Source organism: Theobroma cacao, chromosome 4 (assembly GCF_053813885.1).
Source record: "Theobroma cacao isolate CCN51 chromosome 4, ASM5381388v1, whole genome shotgun sequence".
NCBI lineage: Eukaryota > Viridiplantae > Streptophyta > Magnoliopsida > Malvales > Malvaceae > Theobroma > Theobroma cacao.
This window is the reverse complement of record NC_142642.1, coordinates 31,798,964-31,818,063: the sequence shown is the minus strand read 5'-3', so window position 1 is coordinate 31,818,063 and position 19,100 is coordinate 31,798,964. Positions and strand designations below refer to the sequence as shown.

At 34.5% G+C, this 19,100-nt stretch overlaps 3 protein-coding genes across 5 annotated transcripts; 2 read left to right on the top strand and 1 right to left on the bottom strand.

The window, feature by feature from the left end:
* The first annotated feature begins 1,950 nt into the window (after window positions 1-1,950).
* On the top strand, window positions 1,951-2,830 carry LOC148763299 (F-box/LRR-repeat protein At4g14103-like). The gene is made up of 2 exons (XM_088805775.1): window positions 1,951-2,727; window positions 2,819-2,830. The coding sequence occupies exons 1-2, from the start codon at window positions 1,951-1,953 to the stop codon at window positions 2,828-2,830; spliced, it is 789 nt and encodes a 262-aa protein (XP_088661901.1).
* On the top strand, window positions 2,830-3,510 carry LOC18602219 (putative F-box/LRR-repeat protein At3g58920). The gene is made up of 3 exons (XM_018119303.2): window positions 2,830-2,892; window positions 2,985-3,137; window positions 3,214-3,510. The coding sequence occupies exons 1-3, from the start codon at window positions 2,830-2,832 to the stop codon at window positions 3,508-3,510; spliced, it is 513 nt and encodes a 170-aa protein (XP_017974792.2).
* A 6,094-nt stretch (window positions 3,511-9,604) lies between these two features.
* LOC18602218 (HSI2-like 1) lies at window positions 9,605-18,541 on the bottom strand. 3 transcript variants are annotated; one of them, XM_007033469.3, is made up of 13 exons: window positions 18,204-18,541; window positions 17,896-18,024; window positions 17,363-17,444; window positions 17,155-17,256; window positions 14,724-15,361; window positions 14,493-14,589; window positions 14,215-14,389; window positions 14,022-14,098; window positions 13,522-13,947; window positions 12,917-12,966; window positions 12,127-12,240; window positions 11,966-12,033; window positions 9,605-10,653 (listed from the first exon to the last, which is right to left on the bottom strand). In XM_007033469.3, the coding sequence occupies exons 2-13, from the start codon at window positions 18,006-18,008 to the stop codon at window positions 9,860-9,862; spliced, it is 2,736 nt and encodes a 911-aa protein (XP_007033531.3). In that variant the 5' UTR covers window positions 18,009-18,024; window positions 18,204-18,541; the 3' UTR covers window positions 9,605-9,859. The 3 variants fall into 3 exon arrangements, with proteins under 3 accessions (XP_007033531.3, XP_088661639.1, XP_007033532.3); XM_088805513.1 differs by having other exon boundaries at window positions 9,605-10,548; XM_007033470.3 differs by having other exon boundaries at window positions 13,522-13,839.
* Between the last annotated feature and the right edge of the window lie 559 nt (window positions 18,542-19,100).

Here is a 19,100-nt window from a genome sequence, read left to right as displayed (position 1 = left end):
AAATGAAAATCCAACTCGGTTCAATTTGAGTATTAAAAACATGAATATTTCAATTGTTAATTTAATCACAATTTTTTTAAACCAGGCTTAATTGAATCCTATTATATTGAATTTTTTAAGTATATATCTTTTACGAAAGGTGATTAATAATTTGTTTATTTGATGAACAATATTGAATCAATGTCTTGTAAAATGAATATAATGTTTTATTAGATAGAAAATTTGATAAAAAAAGTCCAAATAAAAAAGATAAAAATTCATAAATATTTATGATATAAATAAAAGTACTCAAAGGAACATATTAAATATCTATATTCTAGTTAGCACAAATTTTATATTTAAACTTTTTTAATTTCCTTATTATTTATTCATTCATCCTCGTATTTGATTTGATTAAAAGATTATAGTCTCATACTTCATCTTTAAAGTTTGAAATAGACTTGTCCATGGGTCGAGAACTCATTATACTTGTGAGCCTGGCCTGACTCAAACTGGGCTATGGACAAGATTTATGGCTCAAGCAGGATATTGTTATATTAATAAAAATTGATTTTTTATATTAAAATATGATTAAAAATGCAAACTGTTAATATAATTTTTGTAATTTAATAATAAATTTAAATGGATCAACATTTGAATGAAATTTTCAAATCCCCCAAAAAAAAAGAAACCATTTGAATGAAATTTTAGAGATGTCAATAAAACTCAACTCGATTCAATCTATAAACATTTTTAATTTCATAAATCTCATTAAATTATATTCAACAATCCAATATTTTATGAAAAGAAAATACTAAAATTAATTAAATTACTTTTAAATTATTTTCTAATATTTGATTAAATCTTGTTTAATCGAATATTAAGAATTGAATCTTAATCTTAAAACACATTTTAAGTTAGCACTGATGTGTAATCCAATGATGAAGCGTAACGGTTAAGCTGATGTGTAATGGATTGATGAAGCGTGACGGTTGAGGTTTCAGTTGCGTTGCATGAAGTACACACACGAACGATTAGTGGGGATAATGCGAACGGGTAACTGCAAACCGCAAGCAATCATTCACCAAAACCGTATCTTTTCTTTCTTCAGCCTTGGGTTACTATTTACAAGGAATCTCATCATCTGCCTTCCTCCACCCTACCATCTCTACATTAAATTATAATCATTCATTCCTAATAATAATGGCAAATATTTTTAACTTTTAATTATATATAAAAATAAAAAATTATATCTATTCGTTATATGAAACTCAAAAGATATATTTATTCATTGATATAAAATTACAATTATTTACTTATTATTATTTTATAAAAAGACATATCTTTTCAACAACTATATATACAAAAATTTTTAATTTCTATTAACAGAGAAACATTTTCACTTATTCTAATCATGCTAGTAGAGTTTTGAGACTTTTCATCTACTTGTAAGTAATCTTACTCTTATTCTTATTTCCGATTTGTTTTCGCCTCGTTAGTCATCCCTTTAAAATTGAAGAGAACTTCTTTTCTTTTATTCATTTCCTTCCACTTTTCCTTTATTCATTTTCTTCCAAAATCTCTTACGTCACGGGTTCTAAGTTTCTTCTTCAATCTTTATCCTGTATGTTAGGGGAACTTTTAAGTGAAGCAGAGGGATCAGCATAAGAAAAATCATTTCCTAAGGTTTTCTCTATGTTTTAAGCCTTCACTTTCTTCGGTCTTCGCTTTCACTGCATGATGGAAATGTTTTTAATGCAAGAAGTCGTGTATTTTCTGCCTCCCTTGATTTTCTTGATTGCCAACTAACTTGTTTTAGTGACTCCCTTTGATTTTCTTTGTCCATTAATTAGTTGAAGAAATATTGCATTTTTGGCCTTTGCCATATCCTAAATCCTTATATTATCGGGTGTTGTTGTTGCAGTTGCAGTTGCAGTTACAGGGTCAGTCACAAGCGCCCTAACTTGACCAATGGATACGGGTACACTTAAAGTAATGAGGAAAGAAGAAGAAGATGTTATCAGCAAACTACCAGAAAAGGTTCTGGGTCACATCCTCTCTCATCTTCCAACAATAGAAGCGGTTCAAACAAGCGTATTGGCAACTAAATGGAGGTACCTTTGGACTCATATAGACAATCTTGACTTCGATGCTGATGATTTCCTTGGTGATCGTAATTTTTTTATGGACTTTGTGGACCGCGTTCTTCGCCTTCGCCATACTAACGATATTGAGAAATTCAGTCTCCGATTTTATGACTTAAAAAGCGATTTACGTCGTGTCAATGATTGGATTCGCTATGCCATGAGTTGCAACGTGAAGGAGATTGAGCTCCTCCTCCTTTCATCAGATGAGGAAGGAATTCCAGTTAGGTTGCCTGATAACTTTTCAAGTTGCGATTCACTAGTGGCACTAAATCTGGGAAACGACTTCGTTTTCGATATTCCCCCAACAAACAAATGTTTCCCCAGTTTGAAAGTCCTTCATGTTGATGTTACGAGTCCAGATGACGAGTTTTTGAACAAGCTTTTATGTAGCTGTCCGGTGCTTGAAGATTTCTCTATATGCGGAGACTTTCAGTATGGTGGTGACTATGATTATGCTTTCAAAATTTCTATCCCAACATTGAAAAAGTTGAAAATTAAGTTGATTTATGATGATTTTAAAGATGAGTTGGATAATGAGTTCATTATTGAGACCCCAAAGCTTGAATATCTTAGCATTCAAGATCCCTCCATAGCTTTTTTTGTGATAGATGAAATACCCTCCTTAATTGAAGCCCATGTGGGTATTGGCCATACTAATTACGTCAGAGACAACTTAATATCCGAGTACCGAGCTTTACGAGTGATGGAAGTTCTCAAAGGAGTTAGAAATGCCAAGTCTCTTACTCTTCGTGAAAACACTATTGCTGTAAGTGCTTTGCCCTAATTAACAATCTTATAAATTTCTTATGCATTCCAATATTTGATGGTGTTGTTTTGCTGTTTGTTGTTCACATGAAGACTCTCAGCTCTGCTTTTAATGATGCTGACGATTTCCCCACATTTCTACATTTGATGCATCTACAATTGGGGATTGATTATTGCTTTGGATGGAAATTATTGCCGCATTTCCTAAAAATCTCACCTATTCTCAAGTCCCTTGTGTTGGAGAAGGTAGGTTGACATATATTAGCTAAGTGGTTAATACGGTATCTCTAGAATTAATATATATGGTTTTGCTATTCATCAGGAATATCCCATGGATGAAGAGGATGAGATAGAGCGCGAGGCTAATTTTGGGTGGATTTCACCAAGATTTGCACCTTACTGCTTATCACAACATTTAAAGGAAATTAAGATGAAAAATCTTTGGGGATCAGAAGATGAAGTGGACGTGGTTAAGTATTTATTAGAAAATAGCAAGGTCTTGGAGAAGATGTGTATCAAGTTTGATCCAGGCAAAGAAATAGTTAAGGAAGAGCTAGATGAGAATATGATTATAAAGTTTCCTAGAAGTTCTGAGAAATGTAAAATTGAATTTGTTTGAAATGTTAGCTTCATGGTGGAGGAATGAGGATACTCTTCTGGTGGTTTTAAACTATTTCTTTTCTTTTCAAGTTGCAAATGCAATTGCGACACCTTTTAAATATTTCTATGTTTTCGACTAGGTAACTCGTTGTCTTTGTGTTGATTAGCTTTACAATTAATAATTGTGCAGTCCAAGCAATCGGCAGTTATTTTAGCTCATCTCCATTTAGTTCTATTTTTTCTGAGGTTTCATTGAAAATTCTTAGTGAAAAAATAATTATTATTAACTTAATTATAAACTAGTCTTTATCATAAGTTACAAAGCCCTTTCCTCTCGCGCTGAAAGGAAGGAGGGGAAGAATCAACAAGGAATCCATATTTGTATCTCTGTTTCTGGCGTCTTTTGGTTTCGAGTTCTTCAATAGACACCCCCTTTTAAATTAAGAAACAAAAATATATGTTTTGTGTATATCTACATATTTGATGATTAAAAAGGCCAAAAGCACCCTCTAGAGAAAATATTGCCAAGTGCCCTATAAACCTTAATTCTTCGTCCCTACTCGATCTCACGCTCTTAGCTGACCGAACGGAAACAGCTATTATGTTGTGCCTCACCCTCAGCGATGGTCTGTGAAAGAAAGAAACCTGGAATGCCAACAATATCAATCACAGACATCTCAAAAAGTGTAGATATATTAGTATGCTATCTCTGTTTCTGGCGTCTTTTGGTTTCGAGTTCTTCAATATACACCCCCTTTTAAATTAAGAAACAACAAATAATGCTTTGTGTATGCCTGCATGCTTTGTGATTAAAAAGGCAATAAGCACCCTCTATAGAAAATATTGCCAAATGCCTTATAAACCTTATAATTTATACACCAACGGGATTAAAAAGAATAAATAAAACAACAGGACGATGACGTTTTTTAAGGATCGTTCTCGACTCTATCTGATCCAGTTTCACCATTTTCTTCGTTCTCCTTCAGGTAAGTCTCCGAAGGAAGGCTTGCTACTTGAAGAAGGCTCATCATGCTCACACGGGTAGAACCTAATTGTGCATCATCCTCACGATCGGGATCGCAGTTCAAGTCTATCTGTCCCTTGTTAGCTTCAACCAGCTTGGCGGGTAGGTTGCTCCTGGCTCTTGGATTCTAATTCATTAAGTAACCTTGTTTCATTCTCGGAAGGATCTTGGTGCGATGACACATGTTTAGAGCTGCTGTCTACGTTTGCTTCTCTGGAGCCCCATTCTTGCTGATTCCTCTTTAGCAATCTCTGCTTCACGCTCTGACTGACTCGTCCTTCTTGCGCATCATGAAACAATCATTCACCAAAACCAAAAATTTTTAATGATGATAAATATGTTTAATTTTTTAATTATAAATAATAATAATAATAAATTATGTCATTACATTGAAAACTTAAAAAAGTATGTTTGTTTATTGATATAAAATTATATTTATTTACTTATATATTATTTTATGGAAAAAACGTAACATTTCAATAATTATATATACAAACCATAACATCTTCATCATTGGTGACAAATACTTTTAACTTTTTAATTACAAATAATAATGAAAAATCATGTTTGTTAGTTACATTGAAAATTTAAAAGATATGTTTGTTTATTGATAAAAAATTACATTTATTTACTTATATATTATTTTATGAAGAAACAGTAAAGTCCCAACAACTATGTACACAAAGAATTTTAATTTCTATTAACAGATGAGCATCTTCATTGATTCTGATTGTAATAACAAAGTTTCCAGAGTTTTCATCTACTTGTAAGTAATCTTGACTCAAAGATCATTGTGTGCCAATTTGTTGTCGATTTGTTTTCCCCTCATTAGTCATGGCTTTAAAACTGAAGAGAACTTCTTTTCTTTTATTCATATTCTTCCAAAATCTTTAATGCTTTCTTCTGTCACGAGTTCCAAATTTTTTTATCTTGTTTGTTAGGGAACTTTTAAGTGAAGCAGAGGGATCAGCATCAGAAAAATCATTTCCTAAGGTTTTCTCTATGTTTTAAGTCTTCACTTTCTTCGGTCTTCGCTTTCCACTGCATGATGGCAATGTTTTGAACGGAAGAAGTGATTTTGTTCGTTACCCTTGATTTTCTTGATTGCCAAACAACTTGTTTGAGTGTCTCTCTTTGATTTTTTTTTTTGTCCATTAATTAGTTGAAGAAATATTGCGTATTTGGCCTTTGCCATATCCTAAATCCTATATTATTGGGTGTTGTAGTTGTAGTTGCAGTTACAGGGTAAGTTGCCGGTGCCCTAACTTGACCAACAGATACGGGTACAGTTAAGGTGATGAGGAGAGGAGAAGAAGATGTTATCCAACAGAAAAGGTTCTGGGTCATATCCTCTCTTATCTTCCAACAATAGAAACAGTTCAAACAAGCGTATTGTCAAGTAAATGGAGGTACCTTTGGACTCATATAGACAATCTTGACTTGGATGCTGATGATTTCCTTGATCGTAACTTTTTGTGGACCGAATTCGTTGCCTTCGCCCTACCAAAGATATTGAGAAATTGGGTCTCCGATTTTATGATCTCTTGAAAAGCGATTTACCTCGTGTTAATGCATGGATTCGTTATGCCATGAGTTGCAACGTTAAGGAGCTTGAGCTCATCCTCCTATTGCCAAATAAGGAGAGAATTCCTATTAAGTTGCCGGATAACTTTTCAAGTTGCGATTCACTAGTGGCACTATATCTGGGAAACGACTTTGTTTTCGATGTTCCCCCAACAAACAAATGTTTCCCCAGTTTGAAAGTCCTTCATGTTGATGCAATGCGTCCAGATAGCAAGTTTTTGAACAAGTTATTATGTAGCTGTCCGGTGCTTGAATATTTCTGTATATGCCGGAATTTTCAATATGATGATGACTACGATTATATTTTCTGAATTTCTATACCAACACTGAAAAAGTTGAAAATTGAATTGATTTATGATGATTTTAAAGATGAATTGGATTATGATTTCATTATTGAGACCCCAAAGCTCGAATATCTCAACATTCACGATCACTCCATAGCTTTTTTTGTGATAGATGAAATACCCTCCTTAATTGAAGCCAATGTGAAATATTGGCCGTACTAATTACATCAGAGACAACTTAGTATCCGAGTACCGAGCTCTACGAGTGATGGAAGTTCTCAATGGAGTTAGAAATGCCAAGTCTCCAACTCTTTGGGAAAATACCATTGCTGTAAGTGCTTTGCCCTAATTAACAATCTTATACATTTCTTATGCATTCCATTTGATGGTGTTGTCTTCCTGTTTGTTGTTCACATGAAGACTCTCAGCTCTGTTTTTAATGATGCTGATGACTATTTCCCCGCATTTCTACATTTGCTGCATCTACAATTGGGGATTGATTATTGCTTTGGATGGAAATTATTGCCGCATTTCCTAAAAAACTCACCTATTCTCAAGTCCCTTGTGTTGGAGAAGGTAAGTTGTCATATATTAGCTAAGTGGTTAACATGGTGTATTTCTGGAATTAATATAATATGGTTTTGCTATTCATCAGGAATATCCCATGGACGAAAAGGATGAGATGATGCAAGAAGTTAATTTTGGGTGGATTCCACTCGGGTCTGTACCTTAATGTTTATCACAACATTGAAACGAAATTAAGATGAAAAATCTTTGGGGATCGGAAGATGAAATGGACGTGGTTAAGTATTTATTAGAAAATAGCAAGGTCTTGGAGAAAATGTGTATTAAGTATGGTCCACGCCAAGAAATAGTGAAGGTATGGCTGGATGAGAATATGATTAAAAAGTTTTCCAGAAGTTCTGAGAAATGTAAAATTGAATTTGTTTGAAATGTTTGATTTAGGGTCGGAGGAGTGAGGATACTCTTCTGGTGGTTTTAAACTTTTTCTTTTCTTTTCTTTTCAAGTTGTCTCCTACATTTGGAATGGAAAAAGATAAATGCGAATGGTGACCCCATTTAAATATTTCTATGTTTTCGACTAGGAAACTCTTTTTCTTTGGGCTGATTAGCTTTAATTAGTTTTCAATATTGATTAATTTATTTCTCCGTTTAATTTCTTTTCTTTTCTTCCCTTTCTTTTTTTCTTTTGTCCAAATTTTTTATTTTAAGTTACAAAATTATGAGATTAAATTAGTTTTAAATAGTGATTAAAAGAGGTAATTAGTTTTAAACTCACTTTCTTCCCATTATTTGAAAAACACTCTTTATTATCTATCTTCAAAAAGCAACCGACGTTAAACTAATATTTACTCAAAGTTTTTAATTTGATGATAATTAAAGATGAATTTCAAACTAATTTAATCTAACAAGTAACTAGATCTCATAATTTTCTAATTCACAAAATTCTGTGAAAAGAAAATAAATTATTATGTCTATATTTTTATTTAAAACAAACTTTAATAATTTTTTTTAGATGAATTAGCCCTACCTCTCTAAGTTTTAACCATAATTTAATCTGAATCCATTAATATTGAATATTGACCGTCCACTCCAAAACCTCAGATGCATTAACAAATTTTATCAAATGATTAAAATACCCATCAAATAAATAGTCTCCAGAAAAACACATCTTGCTCATCCACCAAACTCAAAAGGAAATAATGAGTCTCATCCGTTTCAAGCTTTCAACCCATTAAGCCTACTTAGTCCTTAAACTTGGGTCTCTACTCTCTATTCATTGGCCATTGGGTTTCAAGATTCAGCTTTTCTAACTTTGATTTTTATTGACCTCAACCAGATTGGGTTGTTGGGAAAGTTCTTTCATCTATTTTGTTCATAGCCGTAAATCGAGCCCAAATTTTTTTCAAGCTCAACCACACCTACATGATTGAGATGCTTCAGTGATGTGACTTCAGGCCGAATGTTGAACATTGGTTTATCTTTCTATGTCATGCAAGGCGTTCTATCCAAATTTTTGTGGTCGTGTTTGGTTTGTGTGTATTGCCGATATTTTTGTAAAGTTTAGGGGAGACGCAGAATGATGGATAGTTGGTGTTTACTGCAGGGTGTCCGTGTAAAAAATAAGATATTTATTATGAGAAAGAGTTATGTTGTTGTGAATGGTTTCCAAGTTCTACAATATTTTGTTTCTACTTTTACTATCTTTACCCCCTTCCCTACTTCTACTCATGTAAAACATCAAATTATTACCTTTCCTGTCACAGTATTTTGTTTTTGTTGCTGATATTTTTTATAGTGCTCGTGTCGCTTGCTTTTGTTGAAATGATGAGATCTTTGGGTGTGACAAATAAAAAGGATGTTATGAGGATGTTTGTTTTTTATGTGAATTTTCGCAGTTAGTGTACTTTTTTGTGTTTTAGAAAAAAATTTTGTTAGTTGTTTTTAAACATTTGATTTTTGGGAAATTTTTTGGACACCAATGAACGATGGTCGGCAACTGTTCAACGATCGACGATGATGGCAGCTACACGTTGGATTCTGGAAAAGATGTTTGGCTATCAAGAGTATCTCATATCATCAAGTACAACTGAATTATGATCAAAATTTAAAGAAGCAAAAGTTCCTCTTTTTTTTTTTTTTTATTGAAAACGAAGATAATACTTCATTAAAAAGAGGCTTTACAAAAGCTGCAGAATTAGGCAGGAAATCTGCTTAAGCTTAAGAGAGAGAACGAAAATACACAAACTCAAGAGCCAACCTCAAGTTGCAATGAGATCAACAAAGCGACCAGCAAAAACCAAAAAATAAAAAATCAGAACTTGAAGGGTCTGTCATTGTTTGATGATGGGAGTGCAAAGCCACCACCAGATGCCGACAAGAAGTTTAGGCCTCTTCAGGTGAAGCTCCGAGGGAAGCCCGGGATTCTATCCAGACTTAACAAGGTCATAAAAAGAGTCTAGGTAATTGGTTGGAGGAGGGGATGCCTATGGAAGCGAAGCCATAGAGCTTGCTTCCAAAAGCAAAGGAGACCCAAGTGCCTTTCAGTCTTCCACAAGTTACAATATTTTCCTAATACTAACAGCCAATCAGTTGGCATTTGTTTTCAATATGAACTATATTTTTGTAATAACAGAAGCATATCAGTTTGCTGGATTTATAAAAAAACAGCGAAACGAATGCCAACAATATCAATCACAGGCATCTCAAAAAGTGTAGATATATTTGTATGCTATCTCTGTTTCTGGCGACTTTTGGTTTCGAATTCTTCAATATACACCGCCTTCTAAAGTAAGAAACAACAAATAATGCTTTGTGTATACCTACATATTTGGTGATTAAAAAGGCAATAAGCACCCTCTAGAGAACATATTGCCAAACGCCCTATAAACCTTATAATTTATACACCATCAGGATTAAAAAGAATAAATAAAACAACAGGACGATGAAGTTTATTAAGGATCGTTCTCAACTCTATCTGATCCAGTTTCACCATTTTCTTCATCCTTACTCTCACGCTCTTCCGTGGCCGAAGGGAAACAGCTATTATCTTGCGCGTCACCCTCAGCAATGATCTGTGGTGGAGCATGTGACGCAGAGTTTGCTGGCTGCTCAGATATCAAGCTTGTAAGACCATTCTCCTTCAGGTAAGTCTCCAAAGGAAGGCTTGCTACTTGAAGAAGATTCATCATGCTCACATGGGTTGAACCTAATTGTGAATCATCCTCACGATCAGGATCGCAGTTCAAGTCTATCTGTCCCTTGTTAGATTCAACCACCTTGGGGGGTAGGTTATGGCCCTGGCTCTTGGATTCTAATTCATTAACTGACCTTGCTTCATTCTCAGAAGGATCGTGGTGCGATGATACATGCTTAGAGGTGCTGTCTACTTCTGCTTCTTCTCTAGAGCCCCATGCTTGCTGATTCCTCTGAGCAATCTCTGCTTCACGCTCTGACTGACGCTTCTTCTTGCGCATCATGAGGGTTTTAAAACGACGTTTAACTGTCATGCACACGTTACATGTGCATGTAGGCTTGTGTTTTCCCTTCCCACTTGGAGGCTGGATGCACACGATGCAAGAGCAACCAGGACGATGCCTTGGGTGTTTAGTTGTCGTTGCCACTGATGTAGTGCCTAAATTATCTACATTGTCTCCAAGGATTGCAGCATTAGCCAAAGCATCCAAACCAGATGATTCATGCTCCTGGGTTGGTCTATGGTATGCTACTATTCTCCTTTTTTTGAAATCTATAAACAAAATATGGCTTAATAGTTATCATTTATCAAATTGTCCTTGAAAAACAGTGAAGCTGCATAAAAAATGCAATCAAGTAAATCAAAGAAAAAATTCACTAACTTTTTTTTTTTGAAAGGCATTGTATCGTCAGAATAAATTCACTGACAATATTTAGCCTGAAACAGTTTGATTGTGGAATAAAGCATGTATGAATAGTTTGGGCTGGAACAGTTTGATAACGGAATATGCAACAATACTTACAAAAACTCATTAGATGACAACACCAACACATGGCCACATACCTGCATATGGACACATATGTATGCAACAACTCCATTCTTTCAAATTTCCACACCTTACCATGACCATTTACGCATGGTATTTGGCTCTTGAAGTTAAAGTATTTACAGTGAAACTAATTTCAAGTGATGATGATGGAGAACCAGCTTAGGGTTTTTTTTTTTTTCTTCCATTTAGCATATACGGGAACTTTGATTCATATTAGGGTTTTATGTCTTGTACCTATAATAATTTCGCTGGCTATTTTTCATTCAATTTTGGATATTATGAATTATTTCATTTTATTTTATTCTTTTGACAAAAGTTATTGTGGATTATTGATATACAAGTGATAAGAACAGAATTTCTCCTTTCTTATTCTTTCCCCTTGTTCTCTCTGGTTTTCATCTCTTGATTCTTCTATTTTCCACTCTAATTCCTCTGATCTTTCCCTTTCACACCTACATTTTTGTCTAATCCATTTTCTATCTTTTTTCCTCCCTTGTTATCAGAGGAACTTCTCATGTATGCCCTCACCACAAACACACAGCATCTTAGCTTGCTAACAACTAGGAAAGGCTGAAGCAGCTCGAGAGAAAAAGTTCAGCACATGTATGAACTTATCCCAAATTAGCAAGCAAGATCCTTGAAAGGTTTCATGAATTTAAGCATATGTAAGAAAAGTCCATAAGATCCTTTTTTAAAAAAAAATTCCAAACTGAAGCAAGAATGATTCACATGCAGTGCTAGCATGAACCTTCAGACATGGTGGGAACATCTGCACCAACACATGCAGTATCAAGATATGAATTCATATATATATGTATATACTAATGAATATGCACAAGCACTGTGTTACGCAATCTTCAAGTTAGAATATCTAGTTTCCAGAGCTATAGTGGGATCCAGCTTTACCATATATACCCTTAATTATAATAAAATATTTGTTTGTGGGCAATCCCTACCCTACTAGAATAAAGCAAAGTGAAGAAATCTGGCATAGTTATATCCAATCCTAGAAGGGAACATATACTGAGAATGTACCTTTATTTAATCTAAGGAGATTTTCAACCTCCCTTGGGGTAAGTTCATCTGGTGCAGAACAGGAAGACCTGACAACAACATTGCAAAGGAAATGAAAAGATTTCCTTTGGAACTCACTAAGGGTAAGAATGCACAGGAAATAAAATTTCCCGAAAGCTGACCTGCTTTGATCCCAATTGTTGTCTGCACATGTCCACTTAGGTGGAAGAAGAGCATCAACAGGCAACCTTCTCCATTTAGAACAACTATCACACTGAGCCCATTGCTCTTGTCCCCTGAAGATCAAGCTTAGTAATTCAAGACTAGATAAATTTACCCAACCATAACCTTGACGAAGACATAGAACCTTTCAAGCACGGTAACAGATACAAAATTTTATGGGGACAAAACAAGTTGCTTTATTGTATGAAATAGCGAGTCTTTCCTAGGTTTCCAGCAGAACTGGCATGATAAGCCTTCGGCATAACTTGTGCCAGACCATTTAGCATGTCAATCTGAGATTTTTAAAATTTGAATGAGTCATTTTCAGATTCTTTATTGGCATAAACCATGTGAACCCCACAAGTATAAATTTTATTTAACAGAGGACAACGTTTACCACTACCAACTCCCCACCCCCTTCCAAAAAGAAGAAAAGAATAAGAAAACTCAAGCTATCAACAATCAGTTGTTATTACATCAGTGGTCCCCCAGTTTTAACTTTAATTTTATGTTCTCTTCTCAATATTAAAACTATGGTTGTTTATCAATATTAGTAGATTTTCCAAACAAACTGAACAGAAAAATGAAAATACAGAGGAAAGCACCACTTTTAGGTTCAGAATTCCTCATGGTAAAAGTAATTTCACAACCAATTATCCCTGATTCTTCCTCTTGCAAAAGGGTTATATTATCAAATTCTTAGACCAATAGCCTCCAGTCTAAAATGTAAAGTTAAGTACATATGCTCACCCATTTGAACGGACGGCAAAGATGCTCCTCTTCCCAAAAACTGGAGGTTCCTGTACAACAGACATGCATAAAAAATCACACTGTAAATCACAGTGCTTTACTGAAAATTGGTGTGCAATTTACTATTTAGATGTTAAGTATAACTCTTTGAGGAGAAACATTGTGTCCATAAATATGTGCCCACATAAATACATGCTTTTTTCCTATTTCTATCACACAGTGATATAAAAAAGATCAGAAAATGGCACATAAATAAGTGCCTCTCTCCCTCCCCTTCAAACACCACCCACGCCCTCCCCCCCTCCCCCCCCCCCAAAAAAAAAAAAAAAGAACCAATAAAATCCTTATTTCTTTAAATATTAACTAAATTTACCAAATAATTGGCAACTATGTCATTCCTAGAGCATAATGGATCCCAATTTTTCTTCTGATTTATCAACACAAAAAATTTTCTATGCATCAGATAGATAGGAATCACAAAAGAAAACTGGTATTTTAACAATCATCAGAGGTCCAAATTTAAATAGATAAGAAGAGGTAAAGCGCACTAAACAACCAAAGCATATGAGCATTGCTATACCCAAATATTCCAGCAATACACTCACATCATATTCTTCAAAATCATGATTCTCAATCGTGACAACACTTGGCTTGATACTCGGGGGTGGGCGGAGCAAATCTTGTGCCTCTTCCCAAGTAAGTTTCAGCTCCAAAGCATCCTGGCTGTCAATCAGCAACCTCTTACTTTTGGACCCAATATTCCGAGTTCTTTTTCTCTCTGGAGCCAGCATAGATGGTAGTAATAAGCCCTCCCTTGTCCTGTCCTCATGCTTATCAGATTTATGCCAGCTAATATCACCACTAGCTGAACTCAAATGTTTGGACAATGCATTTAGGTGGGGATCAGTGCTTCCCTTCAGTGACTGAAGAAGGCCAGAGTAACCACTAATTATGGGCAGGTTCTCAAAAACACCCGAAAAGAAACTTTCACTTGAAAGACTGCCATTAGGAATGGCAGATGGTAGAGTTTCCTGTTTATTTGATAATTTATATATCAATATTATATGATCAAGTTTGCTAACAAGAAAAGCAACTGTTACTTTACCTGCGCTGCAGCAGTGTTTGTTGCTTTACGAAACCCCATAACAAGCTTCCCTTCTGGATCCATGCGGCTAAATGTAACTGAAAAAAACTACTATTGCTCACTAAATGGTTTTGCTCAATGAGAGTTATAGTTTTTTAGCTGTTTACAAACAACAAAAAATTGCATGGTTCCATAACCAGGTTCGGGACGGTACCAGTATCTCCAGCTTGCAACTGCATAGACTGTATGCAAGGAGTGACACCCTCCAAAACATACATTCTGCTGTTGTTATTAGGCCAGAATCTGAACTGAAACATCCATTCTTTTCCCTTTACATCTTGAATTTTTAGAGGAAGGCCCTCCGGTTGAGATATGGGGGGAAAATAAGCCTGCGAATTCATTCTTTTTTAACTGATACGCAACAAGGCTTCTCAACAGATAGAATAAACAAATATCAGTTGCATGGGTATGATGTATAGAAGAGGAACTAACTTCGGCACATGCTTTTGGCAGAACCAAACGACCAATTCGTCCAGCGTCACTTGCACTCAAAACCTTCTCAAAAAGTGGAACAATGGTGGAATTCGAACTTGAAAATTACATGGTTAAGGATTTTACGGCCTAAGTCAATAGATAGACATGAAAATTTTTATAGTCTAGCAGTTAATGCATGGCTCTGAACAGAACAATAAATTAAACCAATAATGACAAAATGGTGGATACTCTCCAGAAATTTGCTGTAATTCTTGGTCTGTAATCCTGGGCCAATAACGAGGAAGCAACTGATTCCGTCCGCGTCCCTCTGCAGGGGGCCTAGCAACACGTATCGGAGGTACCATGCCTGCATTCACCTCCAAACCTGTTGCAAGGACCGACTTTGGAGGCTTGGGCAGAAGATGGCGAGATTTGGATGCCTGTTGCAAGACTGAAGACATCTTACCCTTTTCATCTACAACTGAACCAGGAAAGACATTTTGGTTCCCTAATGGACCACCCAAAGAAATACTCAAGTTTGTTTGTGGCAGTGAGTCATAGATATTTGCTTTACAAATGTTCGGTTTCACAGATTGAACTGATCCATTAGACACTTGATTAATATTTGACATGCATGTGCTCCCAATTTCTCTTGCAGGAGGCAAAACTTCCTCCTGTTTCATTTGCCCCAAAGACCCACTTGCGTCATCATTGTGAAGCTGAAGCATTTGTCTCAGCCCAATACTTTCTGCATTGCTGGTCAACTGCATAAGCTTTAGGTTTTCAATGCTCACACCACTCAATTGGTTGTCCGCAGAGGTTGAGTGCAATTGACCAGCATCACCCTTCACTATACTAAAACCATTAGGTTTTACATCTTCAATCATCTGTATGAATATGTTTTAAAAAAGCGTCATAAATATCTGAGCTTGTACATGTAAAGGCCTAAAAGTTCAAGCATCAGCTAGTAGTAATCTAATATGTGCAAGAAAGTACCAATGGTATGACAAACAGGAATAGACCGAATCAGGAAACTAACATAACAACGATTAACCTGAAATAGCCAATATCTCAGCCAATACCATTCATCTTCATTTTTATATCAGTCATTCTAAAAACAATGATCCCTCAGTTACCCTCACAACAGAAGTAAACAGATCACAGGCCATGGTACAAACTGCACAAAGGCTAGTTAGATATGGAATCATTAAATGTCAAGGTTTCTCAATGAGAATGTCAATTATAGCCTCTAATGTAACGAGCAAGACCTAGTGAAATCTCTAAGGTGATATCCATGAAGTTTCTCATCAAAGGAACTCTTAAATAAAAACTAAATTGAAAATCAAAACCTACAGACTGATAACTAAATAAGTAACTCATTATGTGAAAAGCAAGTTGAAAATAATATCTTGCAAAAAAATTTAATCAATGGCTGTTGAATAGTGCAATGTTTGTCATAATTTTTAGTGTAAATAGTGTTGTTCAATGTTTGCCATAATTTTATCACCCATTTTTTTAAAATATTATAACTTGTTAAAATTTTTTGAATTTTCTATATGCATGATCTATTTAACAAGTTCTATTAATCTCAATTTCAATTTGGTATTATTAATTGTTTATAATTGCAGCTTCGCAGAATTTGCCTAAAAAACTTCAACCAGGTCACACAATTATTTATAGAGAAGTTGGTGGAGGGCATATGTGAATGAAACCCAATTATGATTGGTAGAGCACTTCTTTTATTTAAAAATAAAAAGTTGCATGTTGGACACTTGAAGACATAATGCATACATCCTTCAATGCCTGATACTTGCCTAGATTTTTCTACTGATTTGTCTTTACCTAGACAATGAACTTATGCAACTATGAGAGTGCTGCATTTGTTTGTCAAGAAAACTCTGATACTTGATGGTCATATAATTTTTTTTTTTTATGAAAAGTAATGGTCATATAATTTTACCACCATCTCTCCTTTCTAAAAGTTAAGAACAATTAAGCATGGAAACTGTTGCATATCATATTATAGAAAAAGTGTGTACAAAAATAACCTGTATCAGTGTGGAAAAGTTACACTTATGTCCATATTCGGTGGCAATTTGGATCAAGGGTTGTAGCATAGCTTAATTCAATATCCATATAAAAAAACTGAATTCAAAATAGATCAACAAGTTATATACACAAACAGCAATATATAAAAGAGAACTGAATTTGGAAATACTTGACAAAAATTTAAAATTTAAAGTTTATATTCACTGTTATTACTGCATAGTCATAAATATAACACTTTACCTTTTTCCTCTAACATGAGAAGTATTTGTAAAATTTAAATTTTATTTTAGTTTAATGTGCTACGAAAAGAATACATAGCCTTTTTTTGGGTGTTTGACAAGAAAAATAATATAGCAATTTGCAATATGCGGAGCCACTTTATTTAAAAAAAAAAAAAAAAACCCTCTAAAATGTTGTAAATTTAAGAAGGTTGCATTACTGGGTTGGGGCAACAACTAAATCAAACTGAGATGGGGCAAAAATGAGATTATTTCAGAGGCATCATCACACCCCCACCCTAGGGTGTACAAATTTATCATGGACCTTACAGCATCATTCAGTGCCTATGTGTAATTTAACTATAGCCAAAAAATCACAATTTATCAGTAAAAACTGAATAAGTTGATCTTACAGGGTTAAATCCTGACTTTTTAGTGCAGCTTATACAGTTGACACCTCCACTATCAAGAAGCTCAAGCAAGCACCTGGAAGCTATACATCCACAATGGAGACGCTGCCAACACCAAAAGCATTGAAATTATGCACCATAGTATTAGGATGGGAACTGATGAGAATATTGACAAGAAGAAGGAAAGAAACTAAATGCCTGGGCTCATCACCTTGCCACATGAAGTGCACTCTCTCCAACCAGAATCCTTTGAGTGGAACACGTCACAGAATATCAATTGTTCATATGCAGACCTGCACCAAATAAAAATTCATAATGCATTGTTTTTAACAATGGAGCTCATTTAATGGGATTAGCTTGACAAAAACTCTGCCTAAATTGGATTCTTCCCCTGTGTTTAGCTACTTTCTATGAGTCAAAACGTAATCAAACTTTTAGCTATGCAAAAATTCAATAGTTTCAATAACTGTTCCATCAATCTTCATCTTCCATAAAAGAAGAATCAATTCAAGAAATTATATTCCACTTCACTATACAACAATTTATTACATAACTCACCAATCAGTACAAAACATTTTCAACATTCACAAAATCAAAAAGTAAGTAAAATAAAAATTCAATTGTTCTGTCTTAGACTCATCAACTTAAGCTTAAAGGTTGAGCAGTTATTGAATACGATATAAGACCTTAGTTTATTTACTAAGCTTAAAGAAAAGGACTGAGTGATTATAATTTTATAATTACCCGCACTTATCGCAAAGATTAGCAAAATCTCCAGATCGCAGAGTCCAGCCTTTTCTCCACTCAATCGACGTGGACGCTCCGCATAGTCCATTCATGCAACTTTTTGACGCCATTCTCCAACCTTAATTCCTACAAATTTTTGTAAGTACAAAAAAACAAATCGAAAACAGTTAAAATCCCCAAAAAAAGCAAATTTCTCTCAAGAAAATCGCCCAGCACGCTACAAGCAAAACAGAACCGATTCAAAATTAGTCAAACAAAGAGAGTCAATTTTAAAAAGGAAACAGAACCAAACCAAAGAAGACAACCTTTTGAAGGCAAGAAAGAGAGCTGCTACTTCACCGGCGTTGAATATCGGTGAAAAAAGAAAGCATGTTGATTTTGATTTCTTTCCCTTTTCTTTTTAAACTATTTTGTTCTATTTGCGGCTAAGACTCGGAGCTGACGAGGTTAGAAAAGAAATTTGCGGAGAGAACCGAGACAGAGAGACGGAGGAAACGTGGAGTTCCCACGAGGAAAGAGTTGAATCGGCGATGGTGTGGAAGCAAACAACTCATGTGCATGCAAAGCAAACAGAGGGAGAGAGAGAGAGAATGAAAAGAAAAGAAAACAAAGAGAGGAGAGAGAGAGAGACAGAGTTTGGTACTTTGCCAAAATAAAAATGCATGCACGATGATACTTCAAGACTCGGCGAACTCCCCCCACTTACCTTCTTTTTCTTTTCTTTTTTTTTTCCCAATATATATTTCTAAAACTAAATTTGAAGAATTTTCAAAACGACTTTGATATTATATTTGTTGCATTTCTAAAAATAATTAAATATTATTCTTTTTGTCATTCTTTTAAATTTTAATTCACCCTATTTATATATATTTGAGATTTATTAATTATGGTATAAAATTTACTAATGTTTGTAATTAAACGTTACCGCCATGTAAGCTTTTTTATGTGAATGAAATATGTTTTTCACTAAAATTTTATTAAGTAAAAAAATCCACATTATACCAGTTTGAGTGTTTTTTCATTCAATTAATGTAGTTCAATTTACGCTCTAATACAAAGTTCATATACACTAAATTTTCAATTTTAAAATTAATTTATCTTATTCTTTGGAATATTAATTTAGGAGAATGAATTTGAATTTGATGGTTATATAAATCATGAGATATGAAGATACTAAAATCTAGTTTAAATTTAATATACAT

Bases quoted from the DNA above. Each gene is read 5' to 3' on its own strand.
- LOC148763299 (XM_088805775.1), top strand. From the start codon at position 1,951: ATGGATACGGGTACACTTAAAGTAATGAGGAAAGAAGAAGAAGATGTT.
- LOC18602219 (XM_018119303.2), top strand. From the start codon at position 2,830: ATGGAAGTTCTCAAAGGAGTTAGAAATGCCAAGTCTCTTACTCTTCGT. The intron at 2,893-2,984 runs GTAAGTGCTTTG...GTTCACATGAAG, and splicing joins TTCGTGAAAACACTATTGCT to ACTCTCAGCTCTGCTTTTAA. The intron at 3,138-3,213 runs GTAGGTTGACAT...GCTATTCATCAG, and splicing joins AGTCCCTTGTGTTGGAGAAG to GAATATCCCATGGATGAAGA.
- LOC18602218 (XM_007033469.3), bottom strand. From the start codon at position 18,008: ATGGCGTCAAAAAGTTGCATGAATGGACTATGCGGAGCGTCCACGTCG. The intron at 17,445-17,895 runs GTAATTATAAAA...TATTTGGTGCAG, and splicing joins AATCTTTGCGATAAGTGCGG to GTCTGCATATGAACAATTGA. The intron at 15,362-17,154 runs GTAAGATCAACT...ATATTCATACAG, and splicing joins AAAAGTCAGGATTTAACCCT to ATGATTGAAGATGTAAAACC.